General features: G+C 38.3%; 1 protein-coding gene across 3 annotated transcripts; it reads left to right on the forward strand.

Annotated features, from left to right (window-relative positions):
- Window positions 1–296: 296 nt before the first annotated feature.
- Window positions 297–20,316, forward strand: sh3d21 (SH3 domain containing 21). 3 transcript variants are annotated; one of them, XM_021324651.2, is made up of 18 exons: window positions 297–337; window positions 773–997; window positions 1,749–1,903; window positions 1,995–2,052; window positions 4,382–4,491; window positions 5,418–5,508; window positions 5,586–5,647; window positions 5,738–5,777; window positions 6,213–6,307; window positions 9,198–9,299; window positions 9,632–9,683; window positions 16,136–16,186; window positions 16,282–16,396; window positions 17,099–17,261; window positions 18,781–18,864; window positions 19,479–19,678; window positions 19,871–19,934; window positions 20,072–20,316. In XM_021324651.2, exons 2-18 carry the CDS (start codon window positions 994–996, stop codon window positions 20,102–20,104), a joined length of 1,479 nt encoding a protein of 492 aa, XP_021180326.2. In that variant the 5' UTR covers window positions 297–337; window positions 773–993; the 3' UTR covers window positions 20,105–20,316. The 3 variants fall into 3 exon arrangements, with proteins under 3 accessions (XP_021180326.2, XP_012734222.2, XP_021180327.2); XM_012878768.3 differs by lacking the exon at window positions 297–337 and adding an exon at window positions 339–460; XM_021324652.2 differs by lacking the exon at window positions 297–337 and adding an exon at window positions 388–403.
- Window positions 20,317–20,600: the final 284 nt, after the last annotated feature.

A 20,600-nucleotide genomic window follows, 5' to 3' on the forward strand; every position in this document is an offset into this window, starting at 1 on the left:
AGATCGTTCTACTCAAAGGGTGACACATTACAGGCTTTTAGGCTATTGTTTTTCAAGGTCATAAAGACATTAAGATTTAGGAACTCCCGGACCCTACATAAGAAGGTTACACGGGCTAGAACTAAAATTGTGGCAAACCCATTTTGAATTTCCCTGGAGGAATACAGTTAAAGTAAGCAAAAGGTCCGATCTAATGTGCAAAGCGTTCACAGCAAGGGAAAGCAGCAACCAGGTGCTGCTATTTAAAGCTCTTGATTAACTGATGATCAGCAGATGTGAACACCTCAATAAAACTACCTTAGACTTTAGAGAAACAAACGCTGCCCATCGATTATTGGTAACTTTTAAGTTTGCGCTTAATGGCGCTTTTCAGCTGTGGTCGGTCTACAGATATGTTCAAAATGTACATTTCCAATCTGTAAACAGTAAGAATGAAAGCAGGAAGTGCATGGATGAGCAGGTCTGAAAGTGTGCTAATTATGAAGAAAAGAAAACAATATTTAGAAGATTTCTTGTGTTATCCAATAGGAACCACCAGAGTAAAAATCAAAAATCAATCAAAAGGGAAACTATGTTGGTAACCACAAATTTTTAGATATTCGTCCTGAATTAATAAAATTTTAGTAGAAATTTAGAGAAGAGTAAAAAAAAAAAATTCTGATTCTCATGGACAATATGACAAAGTTATTTTGTCAAAACAACTATGACCATTGTTTTTGCTTTCTGTAAACTTGTTGTACCTGTTTGTCTCTTTCTGTTTTTTTCTTTCCAGCTCACAGTCCCATGTGAAACCCGTCCTACTCCTTACCACTGACTTGTCATGACTCGCCTGAGGAATAGTTGCTTAATGTTAATGTTTGACAAGGCGGAAGAAGGGCCTCAGTCAGTCAGACAACAGAACCACAACCTTTCAGTTCTCCTTTTGCTCAGCTGCTTGTTTGCTGCTTCGGGAAGGAATTGCAGACTTCAGTTCTTAGGAGAACGAGGGACAACATGGGTGAGTCAACTTTACCAACATAGTGGTGGGATTTCACGCTTTGAAAATAATCTGTTTTTGCTTGGTTGCTGGGGAAGGGGTTAACCCTTAGACGCGGACAGCAGCAGCTGGGGAATGAAAGAATGAAGCTGCGTTGTGCCTGTTAGAAATATTGCACATATGAGACAAGTATTCTAATTTTACTTGAAATGAAACTAGAGCCTTTAAGTGAACACTGCTACACAGCATTACAGGTATATATATACATTACATCAATATGTTTGTGTTTGCTGTTTTTATTAAAGTTTTATTCTATAGAGCGAGATCAGAACTGAAATATTTCTGTTTTTCAAGAATAAAGAATCTTTTATTGTCACCAAATGTTAGATTTAGGGTTAGCACTGTGGCAAAATTACCTTTTGAGGCAAACACCGGCTTAGGATATGCACAAATAACATGAGACACATCCACAAACGGACTGTATTTACAGTTTTTTTTTTCCCCCTTCTTCACACATTAGATAAAGCATTGTATTTTTCTGATAATTTGCCATCAGGTTTTGTTAATTCTGCAGGGGAATCCTAGCATTAAAAGTGCGTTTTTACTATTAACAAACAAATTCTGTCAGAAATATTTTACACCGAGTCCTTCGTAAGCTCAAGTGCTTAAAGAGGTTGGTCTTGGTATTGAAGTGTCAGGACGCATCGATTGTGAGGCCCCAGCCTTTGTGAAGCGACTCAGATTTTCTGCCCCATTTGTGGATTCTCTGCAGAGGTGCTGGTGCTGCTAGACTTTGAGGCCAACATGGGTGACGAGCTCACACTGAGGACGGGAGACGTGATCAAAAACGTCACCAAGGCCGAGGAAGGATGGCTGCAGGGAGAGCTGCGGGGGAAGAGAGGCTTGTTCCCGGCAAACTTTGTCAAAGTAAGTCAAGTCGCTTGGGGCTGTCACTCTGTGTGGGGTTTACTTTGATCCCCACTCACTAAATATTTCATTATTTTATTTTCTAATGCAGGAAATACCTGTGTATTTGATTGGTGACGGCAAGAGGGAACCACGAAGCATCCGGAGAAGTATAAACTTTAAATGTCTTGCTTGTTTTGTTGCAAATACTTTGGAAGGTGGAAAAATTCCCACTGTTACTATAAGAAGTATAATCAGGATTTAAACTGAGACTTGTTTTTGTAAGCGGATGACTGTCCACATTTGTAATGTTTACTTCTTTACAGGAAGTCTGTTTTGACAGAAATTTATTTTTAACACTTTTACACTTAAATCAGTTCTCTCTGCTGGGGTTCTGGTGTTCAAATGTCCACGTTGTAATGTTTCTTTTAAACAATAAAGGGATAGTTATCAGACCGGTTCTTATCTGAAATGGACTGATGTCAGATAATTTTAAAAAAAGGAGGATAAATCAACACAGCAGGGAAAGGCTGTGGACCCACCGTTTAAGCTGATCTTTGGCATTTTAAAAACTCAAACTGAAATTGTAGTTTTTGTTCATGTTGTCCATCAGAAACCAGTAATGATGATAATTTTAAAATTGGTTGATATTGCCAATTTAAACACACAAAAACACAAAAATATGTTTTTATAGCGTGATGGTCAAAAACAGATGAGCAGAAATTTTAAATTATTTTGGTTTACTTTTAATGTTTATGAATCCAAGTGAAACCAAAATTTAGCAGTTTTATTTTTATTGAAAGAAACCTAATGGAGCCTGTACTGTGACAGCAGGAGAGGCTGCTTTTTCTGTACACATTGTACAGAATGTGTACACAAAGATGTAATCACTCAAATTCCTTCACCACAGAACAAAAAAAAAAAAAGCATTTAACCATTTGAAGATTTTGGTTGAGAAAAAAATTGTTCTTACTGTCTTAAATGTAAAAAGAAAACCAAAATAAAAGTTTCTGCTCATCTGTTTTTGACTATTTAAAGGAAATGTTATTCTTATAATATTATTTATATCATGTATTTTGGTCCAATTTTGTAAATGTTAAAATGAAATGGCTAGAAATGGATACTTTCATTTCTGGTTCCTGACAAGAAAGTCCGATTACCAAAACATGCATGGACCCCCTTTATTTAGTTCTTTTTGAAATCCAAAGTAAATAATGCGTTATTACCCCCAGGGGATCTGAACCAATTTTGGCTGTTTTTTAATACTTGTTGTTTTGCTTATGTGCAACTTCTCAGCTATGTTTTTTTTTTTTTTTTTTTTTACATTCAAGTAATTTTATTAATATTTTTAACCCCAAAATAGGCAAACTTTTTTAAATCGGAATTGGTCTTTTACCAATAAAATGTGATGGAAACCTCCAACATACCCAAAAAACTTGTTTTGAAGCATGGAAAATTAGGACCAATCTATGCCAGATCTCTCTGGTATATCAAACATGTATTGTAGCGTCATCTGATCCAGTCACGTTTTTTTTCACCCTGGTTTGTCAAATGACCACAAAAAAAGACAAGATGTGAGTTTAGAATTTGCAAATTTGATTGAAGTCGACAGCAGAGTTCCAGGTGACCTATGTAGTCGTTTGTTATCCATACTACCACCCAGTGGATTATTGAGTCTAATAATGTCCATTTACTATGCAAATTTATGTCGGTTGCGGCTAGCGGCTGTATCAGTTCGCCTTATCAGGTGAGGCTAGTTGGAAAATACCCAGGAGTAGCCTACTGATGTCGATAAGCTGATAAGGCTGAATGACAGAGGCGAGAGCCTCAGGCCTCATTTGTAAGAGACGTTCAGCTGAGAAAGCTGCCACAAACTTGAAAATGGTCTTCTATAAAGTTTAGATATTTATCATTCACTTGTATGGTAATGTTGTACACTGTTGTAAAAAAAAAAAAAGTTTTAAATTGCTTTAAATTACTAAAATCAGCTAAAACGAGGAACTGGTTCTGGAGTAGCTGTTAGCCTTCTCCTGCTCTAGGGATTTACTGCAAACTCAGCAACATATCTGTCTACAACCTCTTAATGAAAATATATTACTCATAAGTTTACAGAACCTGCATTACTAAAATCCCAGCTACCTTTTAAGATGATATTGAATCATTGATTGATTTTCACAAAATATTTCAGTTTTTAAGCCGGCTAAAAACAAACCAAGATGGAAATGTGGTAAAGCTGTTTTCTTTTTTTCTTTTGTAATTTAAAAAAACGGCATGGTAAAGACTGTGTGGTTACTGTGGTGAGCAGGCTCAAACAGAGATTGAAGTAAGCCATCTGTAAATAGATGCCGCCACATCCGTGCACACAAATACCAATCACAGTATGCGTACAGAGAGGGAGAAGATGAAAACGAGCACAGTGACTTTGAAGGACTATTTCAAAATGAATCCATAATTATTGGTGTGACTTCTCACTGATCCTTGGATGTTTTGTTTTCCCAGCAAAAAAAGGAGTGCAATTGAGGAAATGTGAGGTGGCCTTTCCATACAGCCCTCAAAATGAAGACGAGTTGGAGCTGGTGGTTGGTGAAATTTTGGAGATTATTAGAGAGGTATACCAACATCTTCCTTCCCCCGTCATTTGCATTTGAGTGCATTTAAACTAGTGTTTTTACTCTATCGGTGTTTTAATCCCATCAGTGTTTTATATATTAATAATACCCTCTCATGCTCAAAAAGGACAAGTAAACATTATCAGAACAAATGCTTGGTATATGTTACTTGTGCAAATTCTCAGTTATTCGGGTCATCGCAACAGCAAATGGGCTTAAATTGGAGGGAACCGGACTTCTGTTCAGTTCTTCTTGGTATATGTTGTGTTATCTGAAATTTTACAGTTGCATGCTGCATGCTTTTTTTTTTAACAATCAAAAATAGTATGTTGTAGGTGTACAGTTCTCTACTGCTCTATAAAATTTGTCAGAAATTCACTTGCTTTGCAAATTACTCAATCAGATACTGTACAAAGGTATATTTGATGAGCCACAGTGACAGTAAAATAATGTATTTTTCATTTATCACAAGATATTTCATAGTACACCCCATAGTACATAAAATTATTATGAAAAATGTCTATGATTATTAGCTTTAACTGCTCGCTTCAAATTTTATTAAATAGATTTTTAAATGTATTTATATATCTAACATGTATTTAACTAAATTAATGTAAGTTTATTGAATGTGTTTATTTCTAATTATATGCTGATTATGACATAGGAAAAATATTTTTATTCTTACAGTTTTGGAAGTTGATACTTTGCATCAGGTTCCAGAAAATTAATCTATCTATTTTTAATTTATTCATTTTAAATGACAGACTTTGTCTGTGCTTATCTGATTTCTGAGAATCATCAGACAACCTTTGTGGACTGATTTTAGTCTCTGGAATGCAAACAGGACATTCATCGTCAATGTGGGTTAGTAAAATCAGCCATTAAAATGTTTCCTTTTTTTCTTTCTCTTTTTCTTACACTGGCAGATTGAAGATGGATGGTGGATGGGCATTAAAAATGGCAAAATGGGAGCATTTCCATCAAATTTCGTCAAAGAAATTTTTGTTTCTCCCAAAGGTTGGTGGCTAAGCAATTTAACATGTTTTTATCTTTGATCATAGACTCCGAATCAAATTTCTCTATTTTTCCAACAGACGGAAAGCAAAATGAGAGCAAAGCCAGGCCTAAACTGTCTGATGCCCTGTTCAGTAAGGAGGTGTGTATGTTTGTCACAAATGAGATCACTCAAATTTTTTATGAACTGTTGTTCTGTTAATTATTACCTCATTTTTATTTCCCAACAAAGATATCTCGACAAGCCAGTGTGAGAAACAAAGCAAAGAACCGTGAGTTCCAACCCTTTTTAATATTAACAGCTGCTTGAAGGCTTTTATTTGTCCTTACAACAGAGCTAAGATGCATTCTATTTATAATGGCATTTGAAGGCAGTTTGTCAGGTTTATTTTTAGCCGGACTCAAACTTGACAATGGTTGCTGTCACATCTGTATGGCCTAGGTGGGGCCATGCCTTGATTAATCAGTTTACAGACAACAGGGGAAAATATCTGAGAGGTTGAAGGTTTATGACATTTATGGGCAGTTAGTCACTGCCGTTTCCATTTGAGATCTGAACCTTTATTATCATAATACCCAAATATGGCTATCGTCATCGCTGTTGAAACCTTCATTTCCTATCACGTTTAAAGTAATCCTCTGTTGTTGTTTTTTTTTTTTTTATTTCAAGATCGGAACTCATGTTATCTCCCCTCTTTCTTTCCAAGGTGTGGAATATTGCCAGGTCATGTTTGACTACAAGGCCAGTGCGGTGGATGAGTTGGAACTGAAGCAAGGGGACATTGTAGCCATCGTGACTAAGGTTAGAAGACTGTGGCATTTCTTGGCAGAGTTTCTCACTTGGTGTCACCCTTCTTACAGGCAGTCCTCCCTTCCCTGTCTTGTAATTTCTCGTTACAGTAGTTGCTGTATTCAACAACTCGTGTCATGTTGCTCAACCGGTCAAACCGGTTATTTTGCTTTCAAGGAAATGGGTCATCTCTAAACACAAAACGGCATCTTCAGGCTATGTTCACGTGTAGGCTGAGGGCAAGCCTCTCATGATACAAAAAAAAAAAAAAACAGTTTGTTGCTGCAGGGAGAAAAAAATATATTTTTTAGAAATTGTTTTTATATGCAGCAGGAATACAGACTTTTTCCACAAAGTGAGCCTTGCTGAAAATGTTTTGTGTAACTTTTTAACTCAATTAGTTTCACATTGCTGAGATCATATCTTATAATTTAAAATGTTTTTACAGGAACTAATCTACTTTTTAATGAAAACCTGATAGACTGAAGTTGTGATAAATAAAACATTTTGACAACATAGAGACTAAATAAATTATCAGAATTTTCCTTATAAATTGTTATATATATATATATATTAGGGCTGGGCAACGATTAAAGTATTTATTCGCGATTAATCGCATAATTTGCCTGATTAATCGCGATTAATCGCATTGTATTTACAAACTCCAAGAATGAATTCAAAAGTAGTGTAAAGAGCACTTTTATTTTAATGTTCTGCTGCCATATGAACAAAAGTGTTGTAACATTTGTAGCACTTATCAGTAACACATATTTAGTGTAAAGCTCAACTTAAACATGTAAAACAAAAAATAGCATTTAATAATAAATTAAAGCTTATTGCCACTGACAGGGAATTCTCTTTATGAGGAAAAAATCTACCAAAAACAGGCAATTTCTAAGGTAACAGCTGGGAGCAGCGTTACCATTTTATGTTCAATACCAAAGTTTAACTTGGCAGTGGTTACAACTAACTTGTTTCTGTCATATTCGATGCTGGAAGAACTTTAAACTAAAATGCTTGCTAACTCGATATGCTTGCGTTGCTTGCGTTTATTTGACGTTGACACGCGTTTTTTTGTTGTTGCTTTCTCGCGTGCATATAGTGAATGGCAGGGAAAAACAGGCAATAACACATGGATATATATATATTCTGTTTATTGTCCAATTAATGGGAATAGACACCCACCCTATGGTGTGCATGGTGTAATAGGAAAAACTGCTGTAGCTCCACTGCTGGTGACAAGACAGTGACTTTCTGTGACCTTGTCCACATGTAGCTGGATATCTAGGAAAACGAATGCATTTTCACCTTACAGCCACATAAAAACTGTTGTTTTTGATTTTTTTTTTAAAATCTGCCCAAAGTGAAGAAAGCCCCATTTTTGTGTTCACATGTGTAAATGCCAAGCAGCATCAGAGTCTGTGACAAATAATATGCCACTGACTTCATGTGCTACCAAGGTGTTATTGATTTGGATATGAAGTGGAGGAAAAAGGAATGCTGTCATAGAGGTGCAGATTTTTACGTTGGTTTTTACATTGAGGCGTTTATGGTTGTCTGTTTTTGTAAGCCCAATTTCTCCAATATGTTGAGGAGCAAAGGAGAAAGAGCTGTTTTACACCCTCCCAATATGGAGGGACCACATGGTTCTTTTCAAGGATTCCGATTGGCTGACAATGTTCTTTGCTGTGTGGTACACTGCCCTCTATACGTTTGGGATGTTTAAGATAAATGTGGTGCATTTGTGTGGGTCTGAAAATGATCCTGTGTGTACAACATTATTCTTAAAAACAATGTGGGAAACATATTTGTTTTTATAAAGATGCAGGTACATGTGTACAAGGCCTCAGTATATGATTTGGTGCTAAATTAGAGGACTTTTTCCATATTTTTCTTACATATTAAAATTAGTAAGATTCTAACCAGGTATTCTTGACTGAACAGAGATACCGTAAAACACATTCTAGCCTAATTTCTTTTGTTAAAATGCAAAATAATAAAAATGCTTATTTTGCATGTGGCCCACCTGGGGTTAATACTTGAGTAAAACAATTTAGGGAAAACTGGAAAACTAAAAATTTGTTCTTGTAAAACAATGGCCATTATACAAATAATTTTTTTTGGGGTGTGGGGGGGGTTCACGAGAATAAAGTGATATTAGGTGTATATGGATAAAGAACATTGTGACTTTTCATAAAATTACTATTCTCACAATTTTATGACTTTATTCTCATGATCTCCTTTAAGAAAAAAGAGATCCAACCCCCACCCTACCATAAGGGGTTCGCCAGTCTCTGCCGCTGTCATTTTCGGAGTCCCAGGCGGATAAGTTTGGGAACCCCTGCTCTAGATAGATACTGATCTTTGTCTGAAGACATATCCGATCAATAATATTTTCAATTGCATTTAAGTCTTTCCCTTGGCAATAATAAGCTTTGATCTAAACTATTCCGTTGCAACTCTGGATGTGTGTTTAGGGTTGCTCTCTTGTTGGAAGGTGGAGTGTAGTAAACTCGACAGCGATAGTCAACCTTGTTGACTATCGCTGCATAAGTAGGCAAGAGCCACCAGAAACAACAGTTAATTGATTCAGATGTTCATTCCTGGTTTATACACACTTTATTTAAAATTAAGTGTGTATTGTTGTTAAAAAGAGAAAGTATATAGTTTAGGACCTCATAAACAAAATAAATCTAAACTTTTAAGCTGCACACACTGGTTAAAATGTTTGTCATGGCACACTTTTCATAACGCAAACATGGCAGTCCCCTCAGATAAAACGATAACAAGGAACTTGTGTTTTGTTTGACCTTTTTGGGAACTTTCTGTTCAGCAATTTAATCTCCCAAGGGAGTGTGCCAATTATGCGGCTCTAATGTGACGCTTTAATCTCGTTCTGAAGGAAACAGAAGATGAAGGCTGGTGGAAGGGGGAGCTGAACGGCCGATGCGGCTTCTTTCCTGACAACTTTGTCATGCCTTTGCCAGAATTGGAAACTCTGCAAGTGAGTGAACGCACAACTAAAGCAAACAGAACACACTTGGTGTAGAACTGTTACATCGTCCAACCAGGAGAAATTAAAACATCCTGCTGTTTTTCATGAAACTTTGCCATGTTTGATAGTAATATTTTTTTTTGTTTGGAAATTGGTGCAAATTATCTGCTTATTTTCATCTGTTATGTTGCTATAAGAGGTTTTCAGCCCGTTATGACTCAGGCCCGTCTTTAGACTTAGTCACTGGAAATTTCCCACTATGGAAAATTTGTGTAGCTGCTTTTATTGGACAAAAAGTCACAAAAGTCAATCTATTTAAGTTTCGGTTTCTTCTCCTCTAGTCTGGAACCATGAGCAAACCACCTGCACGTGGCACCACTATAAAAGTACCAGGTGAGAGAACAGCATGTTTTCTGCTTTGATAAAACCCAGCTGCACCACAGCAGATGAGGTCTGACACTTGTTTGGGGGGTTTGGAGTTCCAGTTTCTGGATTTTTGGACCTGGCTATGAGTTTGTTCTTTTGGACTTGGGTGAACTGTTGTCTGGGCAGATGTTAAAATTGGCAGCAAGAGCCACAGTCAGAACATTTCAACAAGTCCTGACTAAACTAGTTATTGCATTCATTTACAGTCCTGAGAGATGAGGTTTTATACATGTATTGACAAGATTTAGCAGTATTAGTTTTGTGAATTTGTTCCTCATGTTGGTCATGATCTTTTCCTTTTTCTAATCTATAATCCTTTCTTGCTTCTATATAGACTTCATTTTTGCAAAAGTATTCCAAACCTTTTAACTTTGTCTAATTTGATAGAATTTCAAGCACATAACGTTTTCCTGATGCCCCAGTAGAAAATCCAGTACAAAGGATTTCAGAAGTAGCTTCATTTGCAAATTGAGTGAAACTGTGTGCAATTTAATCTGATTGTGTGTATATGTAGAGTTGTCCTGTTAAGGCCTCTAAGGTTTTTTTTTAAACTGGTGAACTAAAAGCATCATAAAGACTCAGAAACACACTGTTCAACACTTTTCAGTCTATCGTCAGAAAACTGATAGGTTGAAATGTAGCAGAGTATATAGAACAACTGCAAACCTACCAAGATATGGTTTTCAACCTAAACTGACTGGCTGAATAAGGTGGGCTCTAAACATGATAGTCAAGAGACTCATAACTCTGGAGGAGCTGCAGAAATCCCCAGGTTAGGTGGAAACAAGAGGAATCTAACAGAGTGACGTGGCAGCGTGGCGAAGGAGGACATCACCCTGGATGTCAAGATTTCGTTTTACAACAACGTCTCTGCTGCTGCGCAAACATGGCAAACTGATTTTGGTTATTGGGGAGGAGAAGTGGGAGGTCATTTGGAATCGACCAAAACATATATCTTTAATTGAGCCAGGCTTTTACAATTTAAAGGTGCATAACCACGTCCTGCTGGCATATTAGTTGTTATTTTGGTGTTTTATGCTTTATTTTTGCTCATTTTGTTAGTAAAGAAAGCATTTTGTGTTAATTTATGATTCTAATGGAAGTACATAGTGCGCATGCGCAGCAGGGGTTAAAAGAAGGAAGTGGCTAACGGCTATTAGCATCTCCCAGCGAAACAATGGTCCAAAATCCAGTGAAATGTGAAAAAAGCATGAAACAAATATGATTCCAAGAGGTAGAAGACTGGAATGTCGCTGAGAGTTGATTGACATGAGTACATTTTCTGATATGAGGCTCTTTAAGTTGCCGTAGATCTGTGTGTTTGTTTAATAATGGTTAGTCTTCGATCACGCTGCGCTGCCGCTTTATTGCGAAGCATTGCAGAGGTTCAGGCTTAGTCTGGCATTATTTATGATAGATTTATAAATTAAGGAAACTGGTATTATGATAGTTCTACGATACCGTTGCTAGATGTCGCCATGTCTATTTGAATTTGTTAATCGTGCCCGAGAGCAAATTCTTTTTTTGGCTCAAAAAGGACTATCAATACACTATCAAATTGGAGGCTTGGTGTGTATAACCTTATTTTATCATGATTGAACAGTTTTTGGTCTGTTTTTATAAGCACATTATGTGGCTATATATCTTTAAAATTCTTCATAGACTGCATATCCAACCCCACAGCAGAAGACATAAAAATCAAACCTCTCCTAAATATCTTGAATGCAAGTCCGGTCTGGGTACATATATTGATTGTGTTTGATCCTGCCCTAAAATTCAGAAATACTGGTTGAACGTCCTGAAAGATAAACCTCCTAAAGAATCTTGGCATGAACTCGTTAGGGAGTTCTTTCCTTTGGAATACTTAACCTTCTTTCTTCAGTCTACAAACGAAAAATTCTCACACGTCTGGAGTCGTTACCTCTGCTTCACAAACTCTACTGTTATGAATTGATCTGGGAACCTGATATTCAAGCCAGACACGGTGTTGCACTTAAAAGGTTTATTGTAAGAATGACTGGTGACAGAACAGGTTGGAGGTGACTGGGCAGTGTACTGTAGATGGTGGCTGAGATGGCTGGAGAAACATTTGGATAAGGACCAGAACTACCAGGCTGATGGCTCACCAGAGCAGGCCGCAGAGCCTCACAGGAATGCAGAGCAAATAGACGAGCATGCAGTCACTGGAAAAATTCCACCAGCGAGGGCAGGTCTCATGCAGAAATATGGAGTTTGGCAGGGTGAGCAAACAACAACTGGGAGCAATATACAGATGGTGCAAACAAGCATTAGTTAAGGCAACTAGTGAGGGATGGACAACAACAGGTGCATGAGATCGGCAGGCAGAGCGACAACAAACTGGGGAAAACCATATGCAGGCAGCGAGACAAGACTACCGTAATTTTCGGACCATAAGGGGCACCGGATTATAAAGTGCACAGTGAATTAACATGTCTCTGTGTGTCTTTGTCCACATATAAGGTGCACCGTATTATAAGGTGCACTAAATATTCTTCCCAAGTGTGTAATATCACTCCGCTCCTTCATGTGTACAGCTCTCTCCTGAGAGGGAGAGCTATCCATCTCTGCAGTAGTTGGACTACACTGCACTGTTTCTAACATAAGGCTAAAATAAATGTAACTCTTATATTGAATTAACTTACTAGGTTTATTGTTGCTAGCGTGTATTCCGGGCTCAGGCTGCTTAAAGGCTCCCACATACTCAGGCGTACTGTGTGCATACTGTGAGCTTGGTGGACTCCATGTACTGACTCTCCGCAGATGTTTTAACCTTCATCGCTGAGCGCACTGTTGCCTAAATTTCTTGTGGCAAATTCCTACAATTCCCAGTGGGGGAACACATGGTAAAATGTGTGATTAGCTAGCTGAGCACCTAAAGCTGTTTGTTTTCCAGCAGGCTCCCACCGCACACCTGTCAGTGAGAGCAGAGAGGGACGGTGATGCCGCACGTTCTTGCGACCACCTGCTTAAAGCACCTTAGGGTATCAAGCTCAGTGTCACACATAAAACAGTTTGATGTAAAGACTTCTTGCCTACGAGAAGTTTATAGAGTGAAACAACTCGGGGTCGCATTGTCCGACCTGGTGCATATTTATTGTGCCACTTTCTCTTTAAAGGCTCTATAAACATGGAAAAGCAGAACTCTCTAGGACCTTCCTAGGGCTACATCCGGTTGGAACTGCCTTTAAAGCGGGGGTAGAGGTCCACCTTCCATCAGGACAACCATAAATATACAGCCAGAGCTAAATTAAATGGTTTAGACCAAAGCACATGCTGGTATTGAAATAGCCTAGTTAAAAATCCAGATCTAACCTAGACACATCTACTTTGCAAACATGAATGGGCAAAAAATGTCAGTCTTCATACTGGATGTGGAAAACTGAAGAAGACATGGCTTGAAAGATATGCTACTGAGATTGCAGCAACAGTTTGTTGACATTATACATTAAAATAGGTTACATAGACATTGATTTATTGTTTCTTCTTTAATTGGGCTTTTATTACTTTGTTGATCTCATTAAACACTTTAAAATGAACTTATCTGCAGACTGGATGTGCATGAGAACAGGATGTGGCTCATGATTTAGCTGCTGTTCATATCAAAGACGATGCATGTTCCCACATTGCAACACTTTTGTCTTGGTGGCAAATTCAAAAGGGGCATTCCCTTCAAAACATTGACTAGGACCCATGCTCTAAACTCTTTACACAGGTTTCACCTCAACTAACATGTTGTAATGCGGAATATGAATTTCTCAGACCGTAGTAAGATTGGGGGATGGTTAAACTGGTCACGTGCCACAGTTCAGGAGTCTGGGAGGAAATGGGGGCGGAGGGGCAAATGAAGGCTCTGTGACAGATTTTCACAACCAGCTAGAAACGGTATTTGATCCACAACCCTGCATGAGTTGCCTGAGAGGGAAATGTGGCACAATGCTCTGAGCAGCCAAGGTAGGGCTTTTGTTCAGGTATTTACTTCTTGTTTCAACTGTTCTGTCAGTAAAGAAACAGGATATTCACTTTTTCTGCAGTCTTTGTGCATCGGAGATTAACTTACTCAATTAGCAAACCTTTTTAAATGCATTCTCTCACATCACTTTAAGTTCTTGCACATTTAATAATATGAAGGGAGTACTGGGAAATATTTCTTGAAGAGCTGTCAAATTCGCCTGTGATTCTGCTTGTTGGGCTCCCAATATTACGGCACACTTGTTTCTGAAACTGTACACCTCTTTTTCAGATAAAAACATTTTTTTTTCCAAACAGTGTTATGGATACTTGGTCTCAGTGAATCAAACATCTTTTATTGTCACTGCGTTGTACTGGGGTGATTTTTTTTATTTTTATTTTATTTTTTTGAGACAGATACCAGCTCAGGATGCACACGAACAATATATACAGGTAGACACAACACACATAGACATATTGTTAAATTTAGTCTGTCATTTGGCTGCACTGGCCAACCACACTTCTTGAGAAGCCCAAACGCACAAAGTAGTCTTTAGAGTCTGTTGGACTCGTACAGAGTTCCGAAAGTTCATGCGTTTTAAACGATATGATTTACTGTGTTGCATGAATTATTCACTCAAAGCTTCTTTGATGATAAAGTCCTTCCTGCAGTAAATTCTGTGCAATAGTCTTAAACCTTCATATACAGAATTGTGCTATATAATATTCCTGATAAGTTAAGACTGTGTGCAAATATGCATTGACAGCAGTGTTACTGGGATGTGTAACAGACTCAGTCTTCTCAGCAGGGGGCGATAGCCCTCACAGCTTTTGCGACGAAGCTGATTTTGAGTCTGTTAGTTTTGGATTTGAGGTTCCTGAACATTTGCCTGATGGAAAAGGGGCAAACAGTGCATCGCCCGGGTGGGTTTGATCAGTGGCAATGCGTCAGGCCCTTCTCTGGACTGGTATAGCATAAGCCGAGTTCCGTTCTTGCACATGTCGTTCCAGAATGTCTTGTGCTTTCCTCACCACTCATGCTAAGTCCTTCCTCTCATTCACTGTGCAGCTCCCATACCACACAGTTATGCCAAGATATAAAACACTTTCTATTGTAGCAATGTAGAAATCTTTTAGCAGCTTAGTGGAAAGTCCATCCCGTTTCTTGGGGAAGAAGAGCCGTTGTTGGGCCTTCTTCACATGGTGGGTGGTGTTCATGGACCAGGAGAGGTCGGAGGAATTGTAAATCCCTGGAACTTTATGTTGTCCATACACTCTAATTTCCCCTGTATGCAGAGTGGAGCATGTTCAGTACTCCTGGACCTCCTTTGGTCCATTATTAGCTCCGTGGTCCTGCACGTGTTCAGGATGAGATTGTTCCTAGAGCACCACTGTGTGAGATTGTGGACCCCCTCTTTATCAACGTGAACTCTGTCTGTCTGTCTTATCAACAGTAGTTTACGGTATGAAAAAACTACACTGGTTAAGCTGTAACTAATTCTATGCTGAACAGCTTTTGTATACAGCTCAGTTTCAGGCTTAAACATTCTACTTTTGAAATCCGAAAGCAGAACATTTTTGACATGTTTTGTGGCAGTAAGGCAACCTAAATTAGGCAACCTAATATTCATACCTGGACTACATAATTTTTATAGTGAATATAAATTCTCACTAGAAAAAGTTTAATTCTCTTTTCTCATTTTTGTGAATAGCAGGTATTTGTACAGGGTGGCATTCTTGTTCAATGTGTCACTCCTGGTTTATAACTGAATCACAAAATAACATTTAGCAAATACATCTGTTTATTCAAAACCAGCAGTTTTTACTTATTTTTCTTTAAGACAGGGAAACTGTTAACAGTGAAAAGTACTCCTAGTGGCAATATCGGCTGTTTACTGTGTTCACCTGACCTCCAAATAGCACAACTGGCTAAACAGATGGAAAATAATATTAGAACAATAAAGCTTGTTAACAAACCAGAGGCGTCCCCAGACACAGGCAGGTGTGTCTGGTGAGATTACAAAACTACTCGGGCAGTTTCACAGCTGTTTTCTGTGCAACAGAAATAAAAACGTGTAGAATGGCTTTTATCACTCCAACCATTTACGACGTTTGAACTGTTAACACACAGGAAGAGAGGGGAAACGTCGTGCAGCATTCTGTGACCTCTTTTAGCAAGTGCAGGTTTGCTGAGCAGGATGCCTCTGTTGCAATGCCATTCCTTCAGATCTGCTTGTGTGGGCAAAGCAGAAACACACCTGGGAGATGTGCTGCAGACTGAAATCCCCTGCACACCTGTAAAAATTGTTTCAGTTGGAGCAATCTTTTTTTTTTTTTAGAAAATTATACTGTAGGACTGCTCAGTGTTGAATCTCAGCCCACACCTGCTGTGTTGACACCTTACTTGGGTCCTTAGATGTAAATGAATAGTGTTTGTCCTTTTGTTCTAGCAAAAAAGGAAGGAACAGCGATGGATAAAAATGATCAAGCAAAGGCGAAAGGTACAAGTGTCAGCCAATTTCACTGGTATGCGATTAGACATTATACATTTTAAAGATGGTTTAAAAAAATGGGATGGCATGACTTTCGTTTACAGATGATAAACCAGAGCAGAAAGACTTGAGGACCAATCCTCCATCAAAAATAAAGCTGCCAATCATGAAACCAGCTCCACCTCCTATTAAAGAAAAACCCGCCAAGCTTCTACCAAAGTGAGTAACACAGACGTTGTTTTCTTGCATTTCTAATCCCAGTGCTAATCTGCTAGGGACTGAATAGTTGTTGGTTTGCAGCCTACTGCAAAAGGGGCCTTTTTAAGAAATGTCAAGAACCCGTGCTGCTCTTTGGTCTGGCACCAAAATCACTGCTTTCAAATATTACTGCAGGTTTTTAGTGGCCACCTCCAGTTGCCATGGAGTCCTTAAAGAATAAAGCCAGGATGTATGACATTTAGTGGCTCAGTGGAAACTCAAATCAACCGCTCTCATCTGTTTAGGTCTGATTTGACTCATTTCCTGTTTCCGGAGCAAAATACACACAGCAGGCACACACGATGAACTCAAAAGAAAACTGGTCCTGTCTTGAAAACGTTAGTCGTGGGTAGGCTGTCACAAAAATACTATATCAAACGTTTTATTTCCTTAAGAATCCCATAGGGTTTTCTGATCAGATGCATCCAAGAAGCGAAATATCAGAAAAGTTGGGTGGCATCTGCGGTTATTTCATGCATGCAGGGAAACAGAAAGTTATGCATGAATAATCAAGTTTATCCAAGAATGACCGAGATGCACCTCAAGCTTCAGTTACTTTTCTCTGCACCTGTAGAGTTCAAACACGCAAAAATGTCTTTCGAGTTTTTCATTTCTTCTGAAAACATGAACAGATTAACAGATCTGTCCTCCTTTCACATTCAGTGCCACCAACGGGGATGCAGCTCCCATCTCACCAAAACAACCAGAGAAGGACGCCGACCAGTTTGATGGGCTGGATGTGCAAACTGAAAAGCTTAGTCATCCCACGGCTAATAGAGCCAAACCTCCACAGAGGAGACCCCCGTCAGCCCTGAATACAGCACAAGTGAGTTCTATCTTAGAGATTTATCTTGCTTGCTGTTAGACAAACTTGTCATTACAACGGCCTGAATAGGGTTTCACATGTGTTGTGTTAACCACAGTTTGTACAGTTGCAAGATCATCGCATTTATAATATCACTCTTCTACACTTGTCAGTGATGACACACACTAGCAAATGCAATATTTGACTCGTTGAGGTGTTGTTTTTTTAAATGCCCTCCTGTGATACTAATGCAAAACTGTTTCCAACCACAAAACTGTTTACGGAAACTAACTGGTTGTTTAAACTATGTGTAAGAGCAGTAAATGGATACATAGGTTTTCAATATTTTTTTTCAAATAAAGATTTGAAAGCACTAAAATTATTGTTTTCAGTCCACCAAGGGAAATACTTTGTAAAACCAACTTTCACAGCAATTACAGGTCCTCTGTTTCTCTACCAAGTTTGATGTAATTGTACTTGTATAGCGCTCTATCAAGACCCCAAACGCTTCACACTACATTCAGTCATTCACATTCACAGTTATATGCGGATGATGAGCTACGTCGTAGCCACAGCTAACCTGTGGTTGTCTGCTTCTGTGGCCTGTAAACTGAGAAATGCTGGCTCCCTCCAGCAGTGCAAAAAAGTAAGACCCAGTGGGACCCCCTCTCCACCAAAGTGCAGAAGAGAGACCACCCAATGAAGTCAGATTCAGCACAGGAAATCACTGGCTCAAGCTCATCAAGGTCAAAACAGATGTCATGATGCTGCATGCACATGGAAGAGTGTGCCACTGATGCTTTACCAACTTTCTCTAAATTCAAAGTGTTGAGAGCACAGGTTCTTTCTTCTTTTTTAAAAACTTGCAGTTTTGGTAAAAAGTTGGTTGGATAAAGGGTTGAGTTTGAATTCAGTGTTTGTGTGTTCTGTATCTAAAAATGGGTCGCTACTTAACAACATAAAATCGTCAGGGCTGGACTCAAAATATATGTTTTGGATTTGTTAATTATCAATATTGATCAATATGATTTCTATTATGGATTTGCTTTTTCCCTATATCCTCCAGCGCTATGTTGGTGTGTAAAATTATGTTAAGGTGCTTTTCAAAGCACACAATGAAATTTGTGGTCCTGTATTTATGATAAAATTGAGTTATTTTTATTTTTTATTCTTCCATTAAGTTTATACTGTTATATTGAGTGCTTGAGCACATGTAGTCCACTGTGGTGGACATGTCTGTAACTTCCTGAAAAAAAATTATATTTGAAAAAAGAGGTTCACATTTAGTTTTTTCATTTCCTAAGAAGGATAGAAACACATTTAAACACATTTAAAAAAATCTTTACACAAGATTTCATAACTCATGCATCAGAAGGTTAAGAGCAACAAGTTCAAGCACAATCTCTGAGGGTTGTCAACTCGTTCTGGGAAATGAACAAAACAATTCCCTGAAGAATCATTTGGGTTTCAACTTAGCTGCTCGGTCATTGTTAAGATTGCAAAGTATGAGAGGTAATTTCAGGCCGATTCTCTCTTGCAGACAGAGAATGCAGCAGAGCAGACGGATGCAGCAGAACCATCAACGAAAATGCTCCAAAGTGACAAACCGCTAGGCTTGCAAAAGGTCTGTAACATTTATAATGGCTATTTTAATTTTCTTTCGCATCGGACTTAAATAAATAAAAACAATTATGAATAAAAGGGGATGTTAACTACAGCTGTGATTTCCTTCTCAAGATGGTGCTGTCATTTACAACTTGTCGTTTACGGCTGCACATCTATTAGACACATCAGATGCCGACAAATGCTAAATTAGAAGTTACAATTGAATTTAGGCAGGTCCTGACGGGGGACATTATTGAGCAGGTAGTAGCCATTAAAATATGGCTACACTGTGGTTACAAAGGGATGAAAATGGGCAACAACCATGCTTTGGTAGCTTGTTTTTGTTTTAAACGACTGGTGGATATTTTTCCTCATTCAGACCATTCCCTGTAAACAAGAGAGATGATTGCCTTAGAGACGATTGCTCATCTGCCACCAACCACCTTGCCATGTTTAAAGACACTTAGCTGTGACGTTTTCCTCATTGTTGGTAGATTGACTTTGGGCGAACAAGAAAGAGTGAACAGTGGTACCTACTCTGCATTTTAATTGGATTAGTCATTTGTTCATGTGACATGATGCATAATTACCCTATCTTTTCACCGTCATGAGAATGTCTTTGTATCTTTAAAGGTGTCTGAAAACCTCCCAACGCTTCCTGCAAAGCCTGAGCTTCCAGCAAAAGTACCGCCTCCAGTTCTACCAGCTTTTCCGAAACCTGCTGTTGCCAGCAAAACTGTGAACCATAAAGACGAAGGAGCTACCGTAGAAAGCCTGCAGGCAGAGATCAAAGAGCTGAGGATGGCATTGGAGCTGCTGCAAACGCGACAAGAGTAATTCTCATACTTCTTTTCTTAAACAAGGTTTTTAATTGCATAAAGTGTTCGAAGATGATCCCCAACATGCTTTTTTCTTTATGCAAAGTCCGAATGTCTTTAGCAAAGCGTCACCGTTGTGTTATCAACCCATTTAGACCTTCCCACATTAGTAATCTATTTTTTGTTGTTTCTGTCTCTTTAAATCAGACAAGACATGCAGGAAGTGAAAGAAGAACTGAGGGAGGAAAGGAATAAGCGACTGGCTTTGCAGGTCAGTAAGGCAAAGTTGGCATATTTTGTAACAGACTGTGTGCTGTTTGTCACCACACAAAAAAGAAAATACAGAAGTTGTGGTTGAAGATGACTGTAATATAAAACATTTTCAAAACAATCACTGTTTTTATACAGGAGGAAGTGAACAGTTTGAAGACAAATCAGTAACTTCCAGATGCTGATGGAGCTTTGTTAGAAATTGGGGACTCCTTTTGGACTGCAAATATTTTTTTTTTTTTTTTATCGTTTAGTTTTTGTCCCCTACTGAGACCAAGTAAAGAAAGGGGTGAGAACACATTTAAACTAAAATATACCTGTGATGTGTAGACTGGAAACTGTTGTCGGGGATAAGGATAAGCTCACCTGGAATGGACCAAAAAGACAGTATTCACAGACTTTGAATCGACACGCTGATAATTTACATATCTGAATGCTGCAAATCCCAACTTGAAGGTCCTTTATGGGTTATGCTTGAAAGAAATGTTGTACAATGTTCTGTTTCAGCAGTTGCATCTACTATTTTTCTATGTTTAACACCTCTATGAAGTTGGTTTTATATAAATATATATATATACACAGCTGTAAATAAAAGGAAATATTGTGAATTTTAATAAATACTGCTGTCAAAAACCAGAGTTTAATAAATTTCACTGTGTGGACACTG

The sequence above is a fragment of the Fundulus heteroclitus genome, chromosome 3, assembly GCF_011125445.2.
Source record: "Fundulus heteroclitus isolate FHET01 chromosome 3, MU-UCD_Fhet_4.1, whole genome shotgun sequence".
NCBI classification, from domain to species: domain Eukaryota; kingdom Metazoa; phylum Chordata; class Actinopteri; order Cyprinodontiformes; family Fundulidae; genus Fundulus; species Fundulus heteroclitus.